This window comes from Cucumis melo, chromosome 2 (assembly GCF_025177605.1).
Source record: "Cucumis melo cultivar AY chromosome 2, USDA_Cmelo_AY_1.0, whole genome shotgun sequence".
NCBI classification, from domain to species: Eukaryota; Viridiplantae; Streptophyta; class Magnoliopsida; order Cucurbitales; family Cucurbitaceae; genus Cucumis; species Cucumis melo.
In genome coordinates, this window is record NC_066858.1 from 463499 (window position 1) to 484970 (window position 21472).

The 21472-nt window shown below is 28.9% G+C and overlaps 3 protein-coding genes and 1 long non-coding RNA gene across 6 annotated transcripts; 3 read left to right on the forward strand and 1 right to left on the reverse strand.

The window, feature by feature from the left end:
- The first annotated feature begins 3489 nt into the window (after positions 1-3489).
- On the forward strand, positions 3490-4076 carry LOC127148177 (uncharacterized). The gene is made up of 3 exons (XR_007818926.1): positions 3490-3571; positions 3683-3738; positions 3845-4076. It is a non-coding gene; the product is annotated as an uncharacterized LOC127148177 (long non-coding RNA).
- A 118-nt stretch (positions 4077-4194) lies between these two features.
- On the forward strand, positions 4195-5798 carry LOC103492119 (uncharacterized). The gene is made up of 5 exons (XM_008452333.3): positions 4195-4389; positions 4651-4814; positions 4888-5040; positions 5181-5274; positions 5390-5798. The coding sequence occupies exons 1-5, from the start codon at positions 4371-4373 to the stop codon at positions 5554-5556; spliced, it is 597 nt and encodes a 198-aa protein (XP_008450555.2). The 5' UTR covers positions 4195-4370; the 3' UTR covers positions 5557-5798.
- Positions 5799-8558: 2760 nt separating this feature from the next.
- LOC103492121 (calmodulin-binding protein 60 B-like) lies at positions 8559-10948 on the forward strand. Of its 2 annotated transcripts, none has more exons than XM_008452336.3 (7): positions 8559-8785; positions 8875-8950; positions 9033-9651; positions 9756-9916; positions 10011-10127; positions 10306-10441; positions 10601-10948. In XM_008452336.3, exons 1-7 carry the CDS (start codon positions 8706-8708, stop codon positions 10732-10734), a joined length of 1323 nt encoding a protein of 440 aa, XP_008450558.2. In that variant the 5' UTR covers positions 8559-8705; the 3' UTR covers positions 10735-10948. The 2 variants fall into 2 exon arrangements, with proteins under 2 accessions (XP_008450558.2, XP_008450557.2); XM_008452335.3 differs by having other exon boundaries at positions 8576-8785; positions 10303-10441; positions 10601-10940.
- Positions 10949-15848: 4900 nt separating this feature from the next.
- Positions 15849-18412, reverse strand: LOC103492122 (calmodulin-binding protein 60 B-like). 2 transcript variants are annotated; one of them, XM_008452338.3, is made up of 7 exons: positions 18154-18412; positions 17992-18061; positions 17357-17912; positions 17095-17255; positions 16832-16936; positions 16600-16750; positions 15849-16432 (listed from the first exon to the last, which is right to left on the reverse strand). In XM_008452338.3, the coding sequence occupies exons 1-7, from the start codon at positions 18234-18236 to the stop codon at positions 16281-16283; spliced, it is 1278 nt and encodes a 425-aa protein (XP_008450560.2). In that variant the 5' UTR covers positions 18237-18412; the 3' UTR covers positions 15849-16280. The 2 variants fall into 2 exon arrangements, with proteins under 2 accessions (XP_008450560.2, XP_008450562.2); XM_008452340.3 differs by having other exon boundaries at positions 16600-16747; positions 18154-18393.
- Between the last annotated feature and the right edge of the window lie 3060 nt (positions 18413-21472).

Here is a 21472-nt window from a genome sequence, read left to right on the forward strand (position 1 = left end):
ACCGTCGTTAATATCCAAAATAATACATTATAACTAATCCAATTTGGAGTTAATTAATGCTATTGCTAACCTGTCACAAGTAGATCAATAAACTTGACAATGAAAATTTATGAATGTTGTTAGTAATGTTTCATTATTGCTGACAATTCAAATCACCTATATGTAGGTTGATAAACACATAAATTATAATAATGTTAATATTGGGTTGATGATGTTGAAGTTGACGTTTTAAAATCAAATGAAGTTTTCTTAAGTTTTAATTGAGAATGGAATTAAAACTTATATCACAAAAGAATAAAACTAATATATATAAACTCTACTAGGAGAACTAATATTCCTTTTTCCACCGTAAGGACAAAACCAAATCAAACAAGAAAATATTTTCTTTTAATTGTAATTTAATTTAACTTTTTAACATGTAATAGGCTTTTTTTTTATTATTATTATTTATTTTAATTAAGTACTTAATTTCAATTTACAAGATTTTAAATTAAATCATTTCTTAAACTTTTTTTGAATCCAAGCACAAAGGGGAGACTTTGACATTTTCTATTCGAAGATTCAATGATTTGTCGAAGCTAATGTAATTAATGAAAAAAATAATGATAAATAAGAAAAAACTTATGGATTTCTTTTGAAAACATGCAACAAATTTCAAAAAAGATAGAGTTGTGTATTATATATAGAAATACACAAATTTCAAAAGTCTTTAGGGATGGATTTTGGATATATAGAAAAAGAAAAAAAGAAAAAACAATAGCCAATAATTAATTAACTGAGGAAACTATCAAGAAAAAAAGAATCTTTAGTTACATTATTCTAATTTGAAAATTGAAATTAATAATTACTATAAACATCTTCAGTCACATTTTTCAATTACGGTTATGGTTGTAGTTTTCTATTAAGGTAGCCAAACGACCAAATCAATGGTTTGACTTTGTTCATTTTAAAATGACATTTAAAATACCATTTTTATCCCAATGCGTGTGTCGGTGAGAGTGTATTATAGATTAGGATTAGTTGATAAGATGTAAAGTGCCATAAAATATCATATCTTATCATATTCTTTAGTCTTTGTTTATTTAAAAAAATAAAAAGAAAAGAAAAAAATTACTATAAGTTCTATATTTCATGTTAAATCTAAACGATCGAGATAACAGTTGTAAAAGATTGTTTGCACATCATGTCAAAAGTGATATTTAAACCATCTAGATCTTCTTGAATACGAGAAAGATGAAGTAGCTTCAAAAAATTTTACCGAAAAATGGTAAAGATGATCAAATGTAGATTTTAACCGAAAAATAAATCATTTAAAAATATAAGAAATAAAATCTGGAAGAGAAAATGAACAGTCGCAAAAAAGAAGAAAAAAGAGAAGTGACAAATCGTCCACAATATCAATGACAAATCTTAATTTTATGAAAATATTTTACCAATTTCGTGAGTTCTTTGTTTTTATTACACGAGCAGTAAATATTTTTAGGTTCTGTTATATTTATAAAAATTAAACTATGCACATATATTTACAGAAATACAACGAAATAATTTTAATGAGGGTAAGTATGAAGTACCAATTTTGTTGGAGGGAAACAAAAAAGAAAAAAAAAATAAAATTGAATTTATAACAATATATAAATTAAAATATAAAGATTAATTGATAAATAAATTTAAATATAAAGTGTATAAACACATAAATTATAACGTTAATACTGAATTGAGTTGTTGTTTTACAAAATAGAAGTTTTCTTAAGTTTAGGAATGGAATTAAAACTTATATAGTAAAAGAATAAAATAAATTTTAAAAATGTAGAGTTGTATATTATTGTTCGTAAAGGTGGAGTAAATCATATTTTATTTAAAATAAAAACATTATTATTTAATATGTATAATAATATGACATTTTAAAATTAATATTAAAATATAAAAATCGATAATATGACGACGGCACGTATTCTCGTGGGACAAATATAAAAACTAAAATTGAACTGGGGTAAGAAAATAACGATTCAGCTGTCTATAAAATATACAAATGTTAATAAATAATAATAATAATAATAAAAAGGAACAGAATTTATATTAGAAGTTAAATAAAGAATTTTAGAATATGAAAACTAATATTGAATATAGGTACACATGCAACTCAAATTTAAGGAATGAAATTAATTAGGATCTTTTCCCTAGAAGTCAGCTTTATATAGTTGGGAAATTTCCCTTTAGAATGAGTTCAAATCATCGATCACTGAAATTTCCCTTTAGAATGAGTTCAAATCATCGATCACTATCACATTAATTGGTTTTGGCCGTGACACCCTTATATGGAAGCTAAATTCAAATGGGAAATTTTTTCGTTGCATCGGTGAAGAAAGCTGTTCATGTTTATACAATGATCCTGTAGGACGAAATATGTTTGAACAAAGAATTTACACAAATATGTAGAAATCTAATATTCCTAAAAAGTGCAAGGTTCTTTGTTTGGTCTTCATTAATATATTAATAATACTGCCGATCAACTAGTCAAACATCTGCCAAATCTTTATTCAAAGCCGAAGTGGTATGTTATGTGCAGGTGCGAAGAAAAAAACAGAAACCACCTTTTCATTTCTTGCCCATTTGCAGATTCTATATGGAGGAAATTAAAGACTCTCTTTAACGGAACATACAACTCCAAAGCACCATTGATCTATGCAACTCATTTACGAGTGGAATATGCAAAAATATAATAAAAACGTTATCATCTTCAACACTGTGGCTATCTCCCTTTGGAGTTTATGGCTTGAACGGAACAACAAGATCTTCGACGACAAAGCTAAAACCACACAGGATTTTTAGGAAGATATTAAAGCTCTGATCGACCTTTGGAATAGTAAATCAAAAATTTATCGGGCTACTCGGCTTCTTCTATTGCTTTAAATCTGCATGTTTTTGTATAATTTTCTTGGACTTTTGGGCTTAACTCTAGCCCTTTTTACATCTTCCTTGCTTCTATCGTGGAGATGTTTGGGTACACCTACTGATCCGATGTATCTTTTTAAAATAAAAACCCTAATCATTGTGATCAAAATATGTTTGAATAATGTTTAATTAATTATAGTAAACTTCCTTGAATTTGCCTATACATTAATTAGTTAGAAGTCATTGTCGAACTTGCTTGCTATCCATTTTTTTCTTTAAAAAATGGAAACTCTTCCAAGTAATTTACATAATGTGTAAACATAAATAGATGAAGAAGAGAACAAGGATCTTCATTTTGTGTATTATGACTATTTGTTCGAGAGATATCAAAATATGGATACAGCAGAAAACATTTGGTATCTCAAAGAAATTGAAGATCAAACTCATTTCAGCTCAATTCTCCCATCCTTTCTACCACAGTTCTTTCTCTTTCTCTTAACACATTTTTCCTTTTCTTTTTGGCTTTTAACTTTAATTTATGCTCTTCTTTTATTTCCACCTTGATAGACTAGCTGAGTTACAATTTGGGTTTTCCAGTTACGAAACTCGATCTGTAATTTCATCCGAGGATTTGTCTCCTAAACAAGAGACCATACCCCAAGAAAATGAATTAAAACAGGTTTGACCTCTCTCTTTCTTTTTCATTTATATATGATGATGTTTAGTTCTTAATTATTTCTAATATTTATAAAAGAAATCCCAATTACATATTCATCACTTTTTACCACAGGACGAGGATGTGGTAAAGCTTGAAGTTAATTCTAACCTAAGATCTGTTCTATCAAGGTTTGTCGTTTCTTAAAAATTAAATTCATTTTATGATTCACATTGATTTCCTCATAATTTTTATTCATCATTATCAATCAAATTTTTTTTCTTCCATATGATCCAGAAGCAGCCAATTTAGTAACCAATTTGGAAAAGAAAGAACTGTAACTGGATTTGAAAATTCGAAGCTCAAGCTATGTTTCATTAATCAAACAGCTCCCACCATTTTCACCAACAATGAAATAAAAGCCAAAGATGGGAAACCACTACTAGTTGCAATTTGTGAAAATACTACCAACTCCAATGCTATCATCAAGACAGGTCTTTTGTCGTCGGCCTTGGTTGAGTTCGTCGTCCTTGATGGTGAATTCGGCTTCAATCGACGACGAGAGAAGAATAATTCTTGGAGTAGGGATGATTTTAACAAAAGTATTGTTTCTGAAAGAGTGGGGAAAAGACCCTTAATTGTTGGGAATGATAAGATAATTCGCTTGAATAATGGGTTTGTAGAGTTCAATGGTTTGAGCTTTAGTGACAATTCAAGCTGGACCAAAACTAAGAAGTTTAAATTGGGAGTGAAAGTTTTGGATGAGGAAATCTTAACTCGTTTTCCAAGAATTGACGAAGCTGTCTCCGAACCCCTTAGAGTGATGGATCAGCGTGGTGAAGGTATGCCTCTTTCTGTCTCTCTCTCTCTAATGCAAAGTTTTTTAAGTGTGAAAATATCATATTCTGATCGTTTTTGAGACTTGTTTTATATTTTTATATACATCTTAGTCCCTCCAATCGCCATATATATTTCATTCCGATCCCTTTAGGCCTTATATTATTTTTAAATATATATCTTAATTAAAATGAACTTCATTTAGATAAAAGAGTTGGTCAATATATTCAAACCAATTTTTTTGTTTGTTTATTATGACACATTAGGGTACAAGAAACACCACCCCCCAAGTGGGGAAGATGAAATATACCGATTGGATGGAATTGCCCAAGGTGGTGCATATCACCAACGCTTGTCCTCCAACGGAATAAATAATGTGGGTGATTTTTTGAAGACTTATAAACAAAAGGGTTCTACTTATCTAAAACAGGTATGAAAAAGAAATAGTAATTCGAAGAAGTTGTTAATTTCATATAATCATTTTATACAGTTTGTATATGCAGGTACTTGGTGGGAAAGTCCCTCAAAAGATATGGACAAAGATGATTAGTAATGCTTTAGAATGTGATTCAGTGGAAAATGAAGCTAATTTAAACACCTGGGAAGATGTGGAACTTCATTGTCAAGACTTTCCATCCTTCAATCCAACTCCTACGGTTAGTTTCTCCCACTCATGTAAAGAGCTTCTTTGATTTGTTGATATATATAGCATGATCTTTTTTGTCAAAATTTTATCAAGAGTGTGGTTAATTAAAATTCTCCATCTCCACTGAGTTTTTTTTTAAAACGAAACTAGCAACGCTTGGGGGATAACTATGAAGCAATGGGAGCTGGCAAAGGTTTGAAAGGGAAGGGGGAGCCAGACAAGCATTATTTCATTTTCGATGATGGTAATTTCAACTAATAATCCATTTCTAATTTTTCTCGATTCCTTTGTAAAAATGTATTTGGATGTATATAATCATTTAAAAGTTATCCTAAACTAATCATTCTGATCATCGGCAGATTATCCACCATTGTTGCCACATGGAGAGGCTTCAACCTCATACAACCATAACTATAATGGGCGACCTTGCAATGGGTTGGTGCCTAGACCCAAACAAAGTATTATTACTCCAACATTCAACAGTAAATTTAGAGAGGAAGAGAGAAAAAACAGTGATAAAAGCTAAATATTCACACGATTTTGGCGAGAAACATAGAGTACTGAGAAGCTTTCGGCATTGTTTTTGTTGTGTTTGATTTGAGTTTTAGACATTTATGGCCGAGTGAGTTGACCTACGTTCAGGGTTAAGGACTATTTTGTTTTAGAATAATGTTGAGTGTGATAGAAACATATTTACTTCTTGTTTTGATGCTTAAAATTTTGAGATCAATGTTGTGGGGTTCCAAAAATAATAGTTAAAGTTATTGATGTCTGTTTGTTTGTTGAAAAGGAAACCTAAAGCCTATAATGGGCTTAAGAAGCCCAATCGACAACACATCAAAACTACAAGGGGTTTTCCCTTCGATTTTGACTTGCTTCCAAATTTTGACATTGGTCAAAACAACATTTTATATATATATATATATATATATATATATATATATATATATAATATAGCTCTCATTTTCTTTTATTTATTTATTTGATTAACGTTTAATCTTATTTATTTTTTCTAACCAACGAAAAGATTTGAGTTATTTGGATTCGACCGGATTTTGCTGGAGTTGGTTTTGTGTTTTGTTGTGGGCCTTTATGTGTAGGTGTGGTGTGTGTATAAGCTTTTTGCATAGGGTAATTATAATAGGTAGCAATTTTTAGAATAGTTATTAAGTATGTAGCAATATTTTAAAAAAATTGCAAATATAGCAAAATCTATCAGTGATACACTTCTATCATTGATAGACTCTTATGGTTTATCAGTGATAGACCAACATTTGCTACATAGTCTATCGGTGATAGACTCCTATCATCGATAGATTTTGACAGATTTTGCTATATTTGCAATTTTTTTAAAATGTTGCTATATACTTAATTATTTTGAATATAATTGCTAAATTTGCAACTATCCCTTTTGCATATCGACCTTGAGGGAGTGCTCATTAAAACTTACAGCTGTATCTCAGATCTCGGTGAGTTCATCATGTGGTATCTAACGGTAGCCACTTAAATTTGTCCGACCTTATTTAAAATTAATTCAATTGCTACATTAATCTTTGTCTTAATTTGGTTGTTTTTTTAATTTTGTGATCAACCAACTACTTTTGTAAAAGAAAAAATTGCATGATAAATTGAAATCGATTTAATTTGCTAATTTTTAATTAAGTGAAAATAATTAAATTATCATTTTCTTTTACATATAAATGTACATTTATTTTAAATAGGACAAAATAAATCAATGAAAAAATTGTCATGGTAGATTATGACAATTTGCTATACATTAAAAATATTTTTTAAAAAAATTGATTTCTCTCACTAGAAACAATTTCTTTCTTTCTTTTTTTTTTTTTTTTTTTTTTTTTTTACTTCTATTTCAAAACAAATTTTAATTGAAGGGTTGAATATATATTGCATAAATGGACAAAATAGAATATTGATTTTATAAAAAATGTCCAAAACTATTTTAGCTTTGGAAAAATGACAAAATAATTAGAAACTAAATCCCAACAATATTCTTTTTGATGAAAAAATGAGAACACATTATTTATCATCATCATTATTTATTTATTTTAGAGTTAAATATAGTATAAGATAAGATTGAAAATTATTAATAATTAAGAGGGGTCAAATTTAAAAAAGAAATGGTTAGGTTATGATGGTCAAAAGAAAGAACGAAAGAGAAAAAAAAAAAAAAAAAAAAAAAGAATAGGAAGGTTGGGCAGTCGAAAAAGCTAAGGGGAAGAATAGAGAAAGAAGACCCAGCCATCCCTCAAGTCGTCTCCCTCTTCAATGTCGCGTCCAAACCGTGTCTCTCTCTCTCGTTATTAACTTCTTCACTTCTCTCTCTCTAACCCTTTCTTTTATTACCCCTAAATCCTTTGTTAAATATATATTTTTTATTTTTTATTTTTTATTTACTCCGAGTGAAATTATCTTCAAACTTGAAAGTCTAAATTGAATAATAAGGACTAAAAATGCAACATTTTGAAAAGTTTGGGATTAAATAGAAAACAAAACCCAAAACGTTGGGACGAAAAGAATATTTTTCTTCAAACTTCGCTCTAAGTTAAAATAGTATTTTGCCCTCTATTACAACTTCGAGATTTGTTCGATCCGATTGAGTATAAATTTTTAATAACGAATAGAGATTAGAAGTGTAAGTCTTGAAACTTAGCTTATTATAGAACCAAGCGAAATAGAAAAGAAAGTTAAAAGTTCAAATCAAACTCAAAACTTAAGGATTAAAAGTGTAATATTTTGAAACACTTGTGTGTCTAAATAAAAACTAAATCCAAAAACTTAAAAGATCATATTTTTTTTTCACATAATAAGTATTTTATTTAATTTTGATAAAAATTAACTTCTAGGGACTAACTTTGATATTTATTGAAAATATTTTCGTTCATAAATTCACTTCAATGAAACCCCTAAAATAATAATACTATCTTGCACTCATTTTCTTGCGTCTCCTTAGTGTCATAGGAATGAAAATATAATAGGATTGTTTTTAAACTAAAATGAATTAAACTATTTATAAAATATAACAAAATTATAAATTCTATGGATCATAGACTTCTATTGGTATCTATTATCGATAAAATTTGAAATTTTGTATATTTTAAGTAGTTTTATATGCATTCTAATCTTATCACTCATATTGAAGCGAAATTAATATATTAAGAAAAAGAATCTTTCAACAAGATGTAAAAAAAAAAAAGAAACATAGTTGCGATTAAAAGATGTGCACCTAAGTATACAATATTCGAAATTAAACTAAAATAGACAATTTATAAGTTACATAACACAATAGATGTGAGTACACACAATATAAATTTCCCTAAAAGGTATGGTGTAAAGGGACGTAAACGTCATTGCATTAAAGAAAAAAGAGAAGGAAGAAAGAAATTTCTTTGCAAGTTCTTGGAAGGCGTGATGAAGAAGTGAGAATTAGGGTTCTGGAATTTAGTAGTTGTTTTTCCCTCCCCCACCTACCTGATCTATATATACTCAACATAACTACCCCTTCCTCCCATCCCATATATCTCCCACCGAACCCAAAAAGCACTTCCTTCTATATATACATATTCCATAATCCTAAACCAATCAGGAAATATATCCTAGTTTCTTCCTCTCTATATATCATATAACATTATTATTTCAATTATAAAGAGATCAATCATGGAATTCCCAGATGCAAAAACCTTTTTCTGTCCTCAAAATTATCAGACAACCTCCTCCCACTACTCTTTTCCATCTGGGTATGTATTTCTACTATTTGTTTCATCATAATCATATCCATCCATCTCTATTTTGTTGGGTTATATATATATATATATATATTTCTCAGGTTTGGGGTTGGAGGTAGTCATCTGGTTTTGTCTCCTAAATCTGTGGCTTATGTTGAGAATTACTTTCGCCCCTTGGTATGTTACCCTGTTTTTCAAATTTGATTGGCGTGAAAGCTTAATTAAGCTTATTGATGTGTGATGGTAAATTTGATTTCAGATACGAAAGGAAGTGGAGGCAAAGATTAACGCTCACTTCAACGTCTCTACCGACCAATCATGCTCTAATTCAAGTACTAGTAGGGAAGGAGTACTTGGTGAAGATCGTGCAGTTGTTATTGTTGGTGGAGGCCGATTGAGAAAGGAGAATCAGCAACAACTGAAGTTACGTTTCACGAACAAGGTTCCGTCCACCATCTACACCGTAAATGACGTCGAAGCCGAGAATGGGGAGGAGCTGCGTGTTGAATTATTTGATGTTGTCAATGATCGCATCATTGACGTTACTCATCCTTTGTCGTCGGCGAGGATTGAGGTTGTTGTCCTCGATAGAGAATTCAACGACGGGGAAGCAATAACTCAATCGGATTTCAACAGAAGTGTTGTGCCACAAAGGCTGGGAGAACGACCTTTGTTGGTTGGTGGTCATAAGAGGTTTCGCTTAGAAAATGGAGTTTATTCCATCACCGATTTGTCATTCACTAGAAACTCAAGCAGGTGCAGGACTAAGAAGATTCGTTTGGGACTACGGGTTATAAATGACTCCAACAACAACAACTATCCCACAATCGGACATGCCGTGTCTAATCCTTTTAGAGTGAAGGATCATCGAGGCCAACGTAAGTATCTTGATTCGTCATTCTGCTAGAGCTGAGCTGCATCCATCTTTTCATTTTTATTTACAATATCCTAATTATTTTTTTGTATGTATATCGTCTAACAGTGAACCAGAAACGCCATCCTCCGAAAGGAGAAGATGAAGTATGGAGATTGGAAGGGATCGGACGAAATGGCGAATATCACAAGCGCCTAACTTCCCATGGCATCCTATATGTGGATGACTTTTTGAAGGCTTATCAAAAGGACTCTCGTTCTCTAAGAAAGGTATAATATGTATCTCTACGGTGGTTTAATAATTAGTCAATATTGTAGTAATTAAAACAATATATATAATTAATTTTGGTAATTTTGCATGCAGTGGTTAGGGAATAGAGTTTCGGACAAGAAATGGAAGTCAATGGTAAAGCATGCTCATGAATATGTTCCTATCACCAACACCATCGTCCCCACTTTTGATCCACCCACCAGCTTTCAGGTCTCTTTAGTTCTCATCTATCACATCTACATGTTTAAAGGCCTCCTGTTTTCTTTCTTTTTTAGAAATATTTTTGGAAAGTTCTTACTATATATGTTTCTTTTGATATCTTTATAAGTTGGGGTTTTCAAACTGAGAATTGACAATATCTTATATGGGAAAAAAAAAAAAAAAGCAGCAAAATTTGGTGGAAAATAAAGCCATGGGAGGTGTAGAAGAAGTGAGCAACCAAAACAACATTGGTGATGGGTTCCAAGATCATACATCATTATTGGCTGATGTTATTCAAGATCATTTTCATCGAATATTTCAAGGTTTTGATTTTTCTTCTTCTTCTTCTTCTTCTTCTTCTTCTTCTTCTTCTTCTTTTTTTTTTTAAAAAAAAATCAAATCTCTCTTGATTTTGTTTTTTAATATATTATTGTGAAAAAGATAATCAATATAATATTGTGTGTTTTATGATTAATTTATAGATTTCCCAACACAAACATTGTTGTCACAAGGAGAAGCTTCAACCTCAAATGGCTACTACAATTATGTTGAACATAGTACAAGTACATGCAACCAACACTTTCTAGGAGCTGTCTTGAATAAATTGGGTGCCTAAACCCAAATCATCCAAATTAATGATCTAGCAGCTCTCTAAAAAAAAAAAAGAAAGAAAGAAAAATGACGTATATCAGTTTTTATTTTGAATTTTGAATTAAAGTTGTATCAATTTAAAACTTAAATTCTCATAGTTGTATCAATTTAAATCTTAAATTGTGTTCTAACTAAGAGTGCATCTCAATTAAAATTCTAAACTTTCATGTCGTACAAATTTAAACATTTTATTATCTTTTATTTAAATACACATTGAAAATATATATATTTATGAAAGAAGGTGTAAACATTGATATAACCCAAATTTTAGGTTTTAAATTCATGCGACCAAAAGTTTAAAACAAGTTCTTAAATATCACCAAATCTTTATTATCTTCTATGTTATTTTCTTGTTGTTTTTTCTAAGAATGTCCTCTTTGTACTTTGTGTACTTGTATGTTCTTTTTCTATTTTTAAATTTAAGATATTCAATTGGCATTTTCAAACAGATTTTTTTTAAAAAAAAGATTAATTGCTTTCTCTTCTCCTTTCGAAAGTTTGTGTTTTCGTGACAAATAGGATGGGACGATGGAACCTCTTGCTCCAAAATATTGATAGTATAAACACTATATATGTTAATTAGACTCTATACTGATCATATTCTTTAACAATATTTCTAAAATGAGATGAATTGCAAGTTACATTGAGACATCTCAATTAATTAGGTTGACATCTCTTTAACACGTTTATCACGTCTAAAACCAAAATATTATTATTACTAGAGTAAATTAGACTATGCTCGATTTGGCTTCAACCTTAATTAACTTTTAAAATTGAAACTTTAGTTAGAAAATGCCACCAAACGTCACATTTGAATCATAAACTTTGTGGTATGTATTTATTAATCAACGACAATAATGCTTCCTTTTTTTCTAAAAAAATATTTTTTATTTAAAAAAAAGTTAACACATAATAACTTTTAATTGAATGAAACAATTACAAGAGATGGATACACAACAAACCTAAGTTTTCTTTAATGTCTCATTCAAGGTAACTAATGGTCTACTTTAGGCAATGACTGAATTAATGCTGTATTTATCACCTTTTGAATTTTGACCATTCTCATTGCATATTTGCAATTCATTCCAATCATCTTTAACAAAAACTTCATTCCATGTGAACAAATATATATATATATATATATATATATATATATATACACTTTTAAAGAATATGGAAAATGGTAATTAAAGAAAAAAAATAGAAAAAAGCACTTCAAACAAAAAATGTAGTGTAAAAGATTTTTGTTTCTTTAATAGTTTTCTGTTCTAAGTATAAATAGTTTGTTTATTTTTTTTTTATTTTTAAGAAAATCTCTTTGAATATTATATATACCATAGAATTATATTTATTATAATTGTAAATTTTTTTATAATAGGCCGGATTGTTATATTTATAATTGTTCACGATCAGAACTAAAATATTTACGAATATAGTAAAATTTTAAAAGAATTTTTTTCTTTAAAATAATTTTGAATTTTCTTAATGAGTTAATTAATTGTGTTAGCTTAATTAATTCAACATTTCTAATTTTATAGTCCTTATTTAATAACCCTTTTTAACTTACTTTATAAAGTCTTTTATATAGAGAGAGTGGGTCCTCATTTTTTTTTCTCTCTTAATTGTTGATGAACCAACTAAAATTGTAAATGCAATGGGTGAATTAAATGCTCTAACTTTGTTACAATCCTATTTATTATAACCTTTTGAATTTTGACCATTATTCTCTCTTTGCAATTTCCAACTATCTTCAATGCAAAAAGTTCATTCCATATATTTCACACAAATATATAATTAATTAGCTTACCAACTACATTTATTTATCGTTATTCAATGTCTATATTTAGCAATAATAATGTTCCTTTTTTAAATGAATATTAATAATATTTGTTATATAGTTTATATGAATTTGATGCTAACATCCCAACTTGCAACTACTTTTCCCATTTTCTATAAATATATATCACAATCATCTTCTACACAATTACATTTTTAGCTTCTTTTAACTTCTATATTTCAAAAGTTATAATTTCTTCAAAGTTATTGTAATATATAAGGGCTAAAAAAAACATTTTTAAAAGCAGGACGACCAAAATGATCTAAGAAAAATAGAGAAACAAAAAATATTTAAATTCTTTTTTTTCTATGCTCAAATTTTGAAGTTCTCATTTGTTGCATTTGTTATCGGGACTCTATTTATTTTTCACAATATATAAAGTAAAAAGATCGAACATCTAATATTAAAATTATAGTATAAACACTAATGTTTGATTGAGCTTTATGCTCATTTTGATTCTTTTAAGATTCGATTGATTTGTATGAAAGTAACTACCTTTTTTATCTAAATAAATGCATAAAATAATTGATTGATTGTTGGATTAAAGTTGCAAAGTGTTTTGGGTCGTATCATCAATAATCATCTTAATGGTTAAATGTCAAAGTCAAGTATTGACTTAAAATATGGTTTACAAAGTCAAAATAGGAGAATATTAGGTTGTCATAATAAATATTTTATTTGTCTTGGGAAAAGTTGTTGAATTAGATTATTTGTGACATTTATTGATGTGTCACAGACGTTGTACATATTTGATGATAATTATTTTTTGGTTGATATTACAAGATTGATTCATAATTCATAAAAGACGTAAATGAATATAGTTAGATCTTTAAATCCGTCGTGTCTTTTAAATGACTTTAAAGCTTGAAAGGGTTATAGCTCTCTACCGATAGAAACTTCTTATCTCAAAATTAAAGTAACTATTTGATATTGACTTCTACATACTTTCTTTATGCTAAATACGTGTCTTAATTTTCTAGGTACAACGATCTTTCAATCAAACAAATTAAAATTAAATGCACCTTTTTATATATAAATGATACATTCACAAAATTGATAAGAAGTTAATTGAAAAAGTATAGGTATTACATGGACAAAAAATTGATGGGAAATTAACATCAACATTAAATATTTAAGCTAAAGTACTTAAAGCTAAAGTACCTAAGTGTTCAAATCTATGCCGACAAAATTTCATATGTATCAATCTTAAAAATCAACTATAGAGGAATTTTAGAGTATTGATGACACATATATATATCAATATAGTTGAGTTCATAAACATTCACAACCAAACATTGAAAAATAAAATAATTGGAATAGTGTTCTCCTAAATTTGACCTAGTTTAGAATACTTTGCATATGTAGATTTCTTGATATTTGACCATGATGTTTTATTACTAAAAACATGAAACTATATGTCTTGTACAAATCAACAGAGCAGTCCCAATAACAAATCTTATAATATAGTTTTTTTTCCACTAATAAAGATGCAAGTGGGAAATAGAAAATTTTGGATACGTATATATATAATATATTGAAGAAAATATACATTTTAGAAAAGATTATCATTTATAGATTTTGAGTTAGGTTGAAATTATTTTAAAAGATTTAATTGAAATATTATTTTAGTTCCATGCTAGGTTATATTTAATTAATTTTAGTTTTTATACACTTTCAATCGATCAATCATACTTTTGAATAAGAATCTTAAATTTAGTCCTTGAAAATTAATTTAATATTAACAATAATTTCATAAAAATTACAACATGTGAATATACTTCATAACTTAGAGTAGAAACATAAATTAAAAAGATAAGAACAAACTAATACTAATAATTAAATTTAAAATGGATTGGATAGAGATAAAAATAATATTTTCATTAATAAGGGTTTTAAGATGTATATATTTTCTAACTAAGTAGTTAAAAAAATAGTTGTAAATTAGATGGAATCTTATGTTGATTAATAGTTTAAAACATGGGTTAAAATGGGGAATATTAACCCTTTCATAAATTAAGACAAACATTATATTAAAATAGACATTTTTATGATTCAAAAGGGGGTGAATGTGTGTTCAAAATGATGAGATATGAAGTCTAATGATATCTTTTTCACACACATATATAGAAACATTAATAAAACTAAGTCACTGCCCTTCAAATTTACATTATAAAGCATAATATATAATAAGACTTAAAAGGTAAGGTATATAAGGTGACATTTTGACTCTAAATCACATCAATCCAATTCTTAATTTGTAGGGCCTAAGTTAGAACTTTGTGTAATTCAACGCACATCAAGATTGACTTTTCTTTTCTTCTTCTCTTTTTTCTTTTGAAATATTTCTCTTTCTCTTTTTATTAAACTTTTTTTTTGTAAGGATTAAATTATTTTACAAACGATTAAAAAGAGAGAGGTTTAGTCGTCGTACCATATTTAACTCTTCATAATTTATTTGTCATTAAAATGAGCAAAATTCAACTTGTAATTTATTTTTATTATTGTCAATCTCAAAATAAGAGGTTGATTAAGAATCTATTTTTTTATGAAAATTTTACTTTTCACAATCCATTGATAGAATAAAAATAAGAATTTCATTGTATACATTAATAATGATTTTTCTATTATTATTTTATACATGAATTACACCTATCTATGTGAATGGATGCATGTACTATATAACCACCAACCCTTATAAATTTATATTATATAATATTGTACTTTATTTTTTTATTCTTTTTCAAAAAAGGTGATAAAGGTCAACTATTTATTCTTTTATTTTTCACTATATATTTTTTAGATAAATTAAAATTATTTGGTGAAAAGGAAAGTTTTATTATATATTTTTTTATAAAAAGACAAACTTTTATTGACTAAAATTATTCAACTCTTTTAGAAAATGCAAACTAGAGTAAAATTAGGATAAAATTAGTACAGATTTAATTTTTAAAAACTAAATCATTACCAAACACATAATCTTATATATTTGTGTTAAAAACAATCATGATTTGCTTTTGACCCTAAGGTTAAAATAAAATTCATCATAATTATTTAAAAGATAAACAAGGTTGAATTACACAGAATGTTCCCTAAACTTATAATAATTAATTAAGTTTGGTTATATATATATATATATATATATATATATATATATGCTTTAAAATGCTAATCAGAAATTTATAATATGAAGAATAGTAAAACATACAGGTATGAAAAAAGGGGCAGACCAACACATTCTTGGAACAAAAAATAAGAAATTACACAGAAGATAAATAAACTTTTCTTTTTTTTTTTCTTTTTTAAGGTTCTAAGAAACATAAAGAGATCGGTAGGAACATTAAAATATATCTCAACTAAGTCGACACATCTATAGCACCTTCGTCATATCCCGAACTAAAAGATAACATTATAGACTTCTATCTTACAGTACACTTGCTATGACTCGATTAGAGTTTTTTTTTTTTAAAGAAGATAGCTCCTAGACGATATATATCTTATTGGTCTTTTTTTGAACTAGAAATAGTGGAAGAAGGGATCAGTCGATACACTGAAATATCTCAACTAGGTTGACACAAACGTAACACACACTCATCACATCCCAAAACCAAGATATGATGTTACTGGTCGTATATATCTTAGTTTGATTTTAAGAACATCATTATTATTATTTTGCATCATTTGGGTTTGGGGACCAACTTGTTCCAAGTTCCTTGGAAGTATTGGTTACATGTACTTGTATTTTCGTCATAATTGTTTATGTTTTGGGCATATGAAGTTGAAGCTTCTCCAGGTGACAACAACGTTGGTATTGTGTGATTATAATGATCTACAAAATTAATAAAAAGAAACACAATATTATTTTATGGTTTTCTTTTTTAATAATAATATAGATCACATCAAGTAAATAATTTCAAGACAGTGATTTTTCTTTTCTTTTCTTTTTTTTTTTTTTATGATGATCAATTAAAAGAAGAAGAAGAAGAAAAACCATACCTTCAAATGTGGGATTACAAAAGAAGTGAAAATTGCCCAACAATGTTTGCTCTTGGAACTCATAATTTCCATTAATTGCACCAATGTTTTGGTTGAAAACAGCTTTTTCATTTTGATCCATGGCTTCATTTTGCAGCTCCAGATTTTCCTGCTTTATTTTTTACATTTATCAAAATAATTATCATGAATTTTAAGGAAGAAAGATGAGTTTATTGCATAACAAAAAAAATACCTGTAGGTATGGTCGATCAAAAGTGGGGATGGTGATAGGAACATATTGAAGAGCTTGCTTTACCATTGTCTTCCATGTCTTCTCTGAAAGTCTATTCCCTAACCACTGTGCATCAAAATTACCCAAGTTAATTAATATCACAACTATTCTATCTATATATATTGTTTTACTACAATTAAAACCACATTAGAGATAATATATATGATTATCAATTTCTTATTTTCTTGGCTGTCTATCTATATAAATATGTATATATACTATACCTTTCTTAGAGAACGAGAGTCCTTTTGATAAGCCTTCACAAAGGCTTCCACATTTAGGATACCATGGGAAGTTAGGCGCTTGTGATATTCGCCATTTCGCCCGATCCCTTCCAATCTCCATACTTCATCTTCTCCTCTTGGAGGATGGTGTTTCTTGTTCACTGTTAGATATACATATAAAGAAGTAATTAGGATAATGTAAATAAAAATGAAAAGATGGATGCAGCTCAGCTCTAGCAGAATGACGGTTCAAGATACGTACGTTGGCCTCGCTGATCCTTCACTCTAAAAGGATTAGACACAGCGTATCCGATTGTGGGATAGTTGTTGTTGGAGTCATGTTTAACCCTTAGTCCCAAACGAACATTCTTAGTTCTGCTTCTGCTTGAGTTTCTAGTGAATGACAAATTGGTGATGGAATGAACTCCATTTTCTAAACGAAACCCCTTATCATCACCAACCAACAAAGGTCGTTCTCCCAGCCTTTGTGGCACAATACTTTTGTTGAAATCCGATTGAGTTATTGCTTCCTCGTCGTCGAATTCTCCATCGAGGACAACAACCTCAATCCACGCCGACGACAAAGGATGAGTAACGTCAATGATGCGACCAGTAACAGCATCAAATAATTCAACACGCAGCTCCTCCCCATTCTCGGTTTCGATGTTATTTCCAGTTGAGACGGTGGATGGAATCCTGTTCGTGAAACGTAGCCTCAAATTCTCGTTTGTTCCCCCAGATCCACCACCAACAACTTCTTCTCCTTCTTTGACCCTAAAAAAGTGAGCCTCAACCTTTGCCTCCACCACCTCGCGTATCTGAAATTAAATTTACCATAACACACATCAGCTTAATAACTAACAAAAAGTGTGAAATAGTTAGGCATAACATGCATACCACCCCACGAAATTTTTTTTCAAGATAAGCCAAAGATCGAGGACTTGAAAGCTCAGCTCCAACTCCAGAGCTGTGAAAATACAAGGAGAGAAAACAATGAATTAGGCCTAGATCCATACATTATAGTCCAAAAATGAAATTAAAAGAGAGATCAGACTGTACCCATAAGGAAAAGAGAGGCAGATTCTCTTGGGTGGATTTTGAAGATGATCAAAGGGAGGAGGAGAGTTTGTGTTTTGTACCATATTTTTTGTATTGAAAATTGAATAAGAAATGTGAAAAGAGGAAGGTAAGTGGATGTTTCGATGGAGGTGAAGAACAGCCGCAATAAAAATGAAGGTATTTAATAGAGGAAAAATGTATGGTAAATAACTGAGTAATTTCCATGAAATAAAACAAGAAGAGAACTTGCCATGAACTTTCCTATTTCATTTTATACTAAAGGGCGTGTGGTCTCGTAATCCTACCTTCACCTGACTCATACGCCACCATTCTCATGCTGCCACACGTTAGTTATTTGCGGGGGACGTAAATATATACATGTGTGAGTATGGTATATATGTATAGATTGAGAAAGAGTAGTGGGGTTGAAAATTTGGTGAGAGAGAGAGAGAAGTGAACGTGTTTGATGAGAGAGTAAGAGAGAGAGAAGAGAAAGAGAGTAAGAGATAAAGAATACGTTTTGAAGAACGCGCAAATGGGAAAGACGACCTTTGGGAGGACGCGCAAATGGAAAAGACGACCACACAAAACCGGTCTTCTCTTAATTCTATCACTAATTCCCTAAACCCCACAACTCACCGATACACCAACTTAATTAATTCCTCTTTTTTTTTTAATATTTTTTAATAAACCATCTCTCTTTCTTAACCAAACTTTAATAGAAATGGTCGATAAATTTGTATTCTTGATAGATTCTTATAATCTACCAGTGATAGACAATATTTTTGCTCTATTAGTTATAAACTTCTGATCGATTTTGCTATATTGGCAATTTTTTAAAATTTTACTATATATTTAATTATTTTGAATCTAATTGCTATATTTGTAATTATCTCATAAAACTTTTTCTGACCAATCAATATTTTCGTGGATATATATTTTCATGTTTTTCTATACAATCGATACGGATATGTTAGCATATTCTAGAAAAATCATCAAATGTAACAAATATGTAACAAAATGTCATTGATATATCTAGGTAGATAATTTTATCTCCCTAATTGAGATGTTTCGGGGTGCTTTGATCTCTCTTGCCTCAGCTATAGAATTTAACATAAAACTTTTTTTTTTTTTTTTTGTGTTTTTTTGAGATCCTATCTTTAAAGAACTCATCACTTTTAGATTCCAAATATTTATCTTTTTAAACTTGCACTTGTCACCTCAATCCATCACTTCACTTGGTAGTAAGCACAGAACCTACTCATCATCTTTAGTGTGTGTGTGTGTATATATATATATATTGCTTTTCCACTATTATCTTTCTAAATTAAACATGAATGTCGTATCATGAAGGCTAGCACCGACTCTCATGGGAAACAAACAATAAATGAGAAGATGTTCCCCTAGCAAACAACTCATTTCTTTTAAGTTGATTTTATAAGATTGTTAATGTTTTGTTGGCCGTAAAAGTCTTCTTTTATTTGTTTTCTTGTAGAAAAAAAAAACTTTCTTTGTTACTTTAGTCATAGTATGATTGACTTAATGACCGGTTGATTCTTGTCTTTCCTTGTTGGTGTTGGTCCATTTATTTGGTTGTGTGTTCTCTATAACTTGGTTTTTTACAGAGAAAAAGTTTTAACCTAGCTGAGAGTTGTGTAGCTACATATTTTTTGTGTTCATGATCAAAGCTTATTTGTTTCGAAGATAGTTTGTTATTATTATATTTTATATATGAAAGACTGTTTGTTGTTGACGTGTGTTGTTAATTCAACGTTGACTAAGAAGTTGGATTATTATAGTGTTTAGGGGGAGCCTAATCATACTATAGTATTGGAATTGAATTAATCGCCAGGGAATTCTAAGTTTTTGCAAGGAGAATCAATCAAGTATCAACTACTTAGGTGGAGCCTAATTAGTGATCATCTAGCTTAATCTTGCCGTACTTCAAGATTATCTACTAAAGTCGAGTTCAATACTTGTAATCCATGTATATATATATTTTCTAGTGAATATATCTTCTTAACTTGGCGTAGCCGACCCCTAAATGTAGTTGTACTGTCTATCACCGAATTGGATTACTGAATACTTTGTATTATTTTTTTCTTTACTCTCGCCGGTACCTTTTCGTATATTTTACGTCAGTTATTTTCTTCTGAAAAGAGTTATTTTCATGATGGTACTGCCAAAACCACTTGCTTAAAAGGGCAAAGTTTGTAAGGGTTAGTGCACCGTAAATGTTGGGAGAGGTGCATATGGAGCATTTGATGAGATGGTAATTGGAGTCTTTGTTATTTCCTTTCAGGAGACCGTCCACCATAAAGTTTGTGTCTCTTATAAAATTATTAACAAACTGTCCACTTTCGTGTACTTTTCTATATAAGGTTTCAAATCTTCTTTGCCCAATCAATTCGTCTTTTCTCTTTTCTTCAAAAGTAATAAATAAATAAATACATAAAAAGGAATTTTTATACCTAACATATATATATATATATATATATATATATATATATATATATATATATATATATATATATAATACAGCCAAAACAATTCAAGGGAGTTACAGAAAATCTAAGAATTTGTTATATTTAAAAATGTCCCTAAAGACAAACTATGACAAAGATGAAAATAATTCATTTAGATGTTTTTATTTAAATATTCAAACTACTTTGCTCATTGTTATATATATAGTTTTAGTTGATGTATGGATAATTATAATCAAATGGTTAATTTCAATATAATTTTAGTTGGGTTGATACGATTATACATTTAGTTACTATATTCAATATTGATAAAGATGTTAAAGAAGAAAAAAAAAAAACTCATGATCTAAATATACAAACAAAGGTTGTGCTAATAATATAACATTCCTTAATTTATGATTCTAATTAAAGGTGAGGAAATAGATTCCTTTCACATTATTAATTTAATTATATTACTTTATTTAACAAAATGACACCTTTATATTTTTAGTCCTATCTCTCACGTAAGAAAACAAAAATATATGAATTTTTTCTATATATATATATATATTATTTAATATAGTTTTTTCGGAGTGGCTTTTCAAAAATATAATAAAGTTTCAAAAACGAAAAAAATTCACACACCCATAATAAAAAATACCAAATATAAATCATTTATAGTTGATCGATTAAATTTGGGTAAACAATTTTTTTTTTCACGATTTTGAACCAAATAACAGTTTTGAAAAATAAAGGAAGAGATGAAAGAAAAGAAAAAAAAATCGGATCAAATATTTAATTTTTTATATTTATGAAAAGTTTCCTTTTTATTTTGTTAAATAAATTTTAGTCAATAT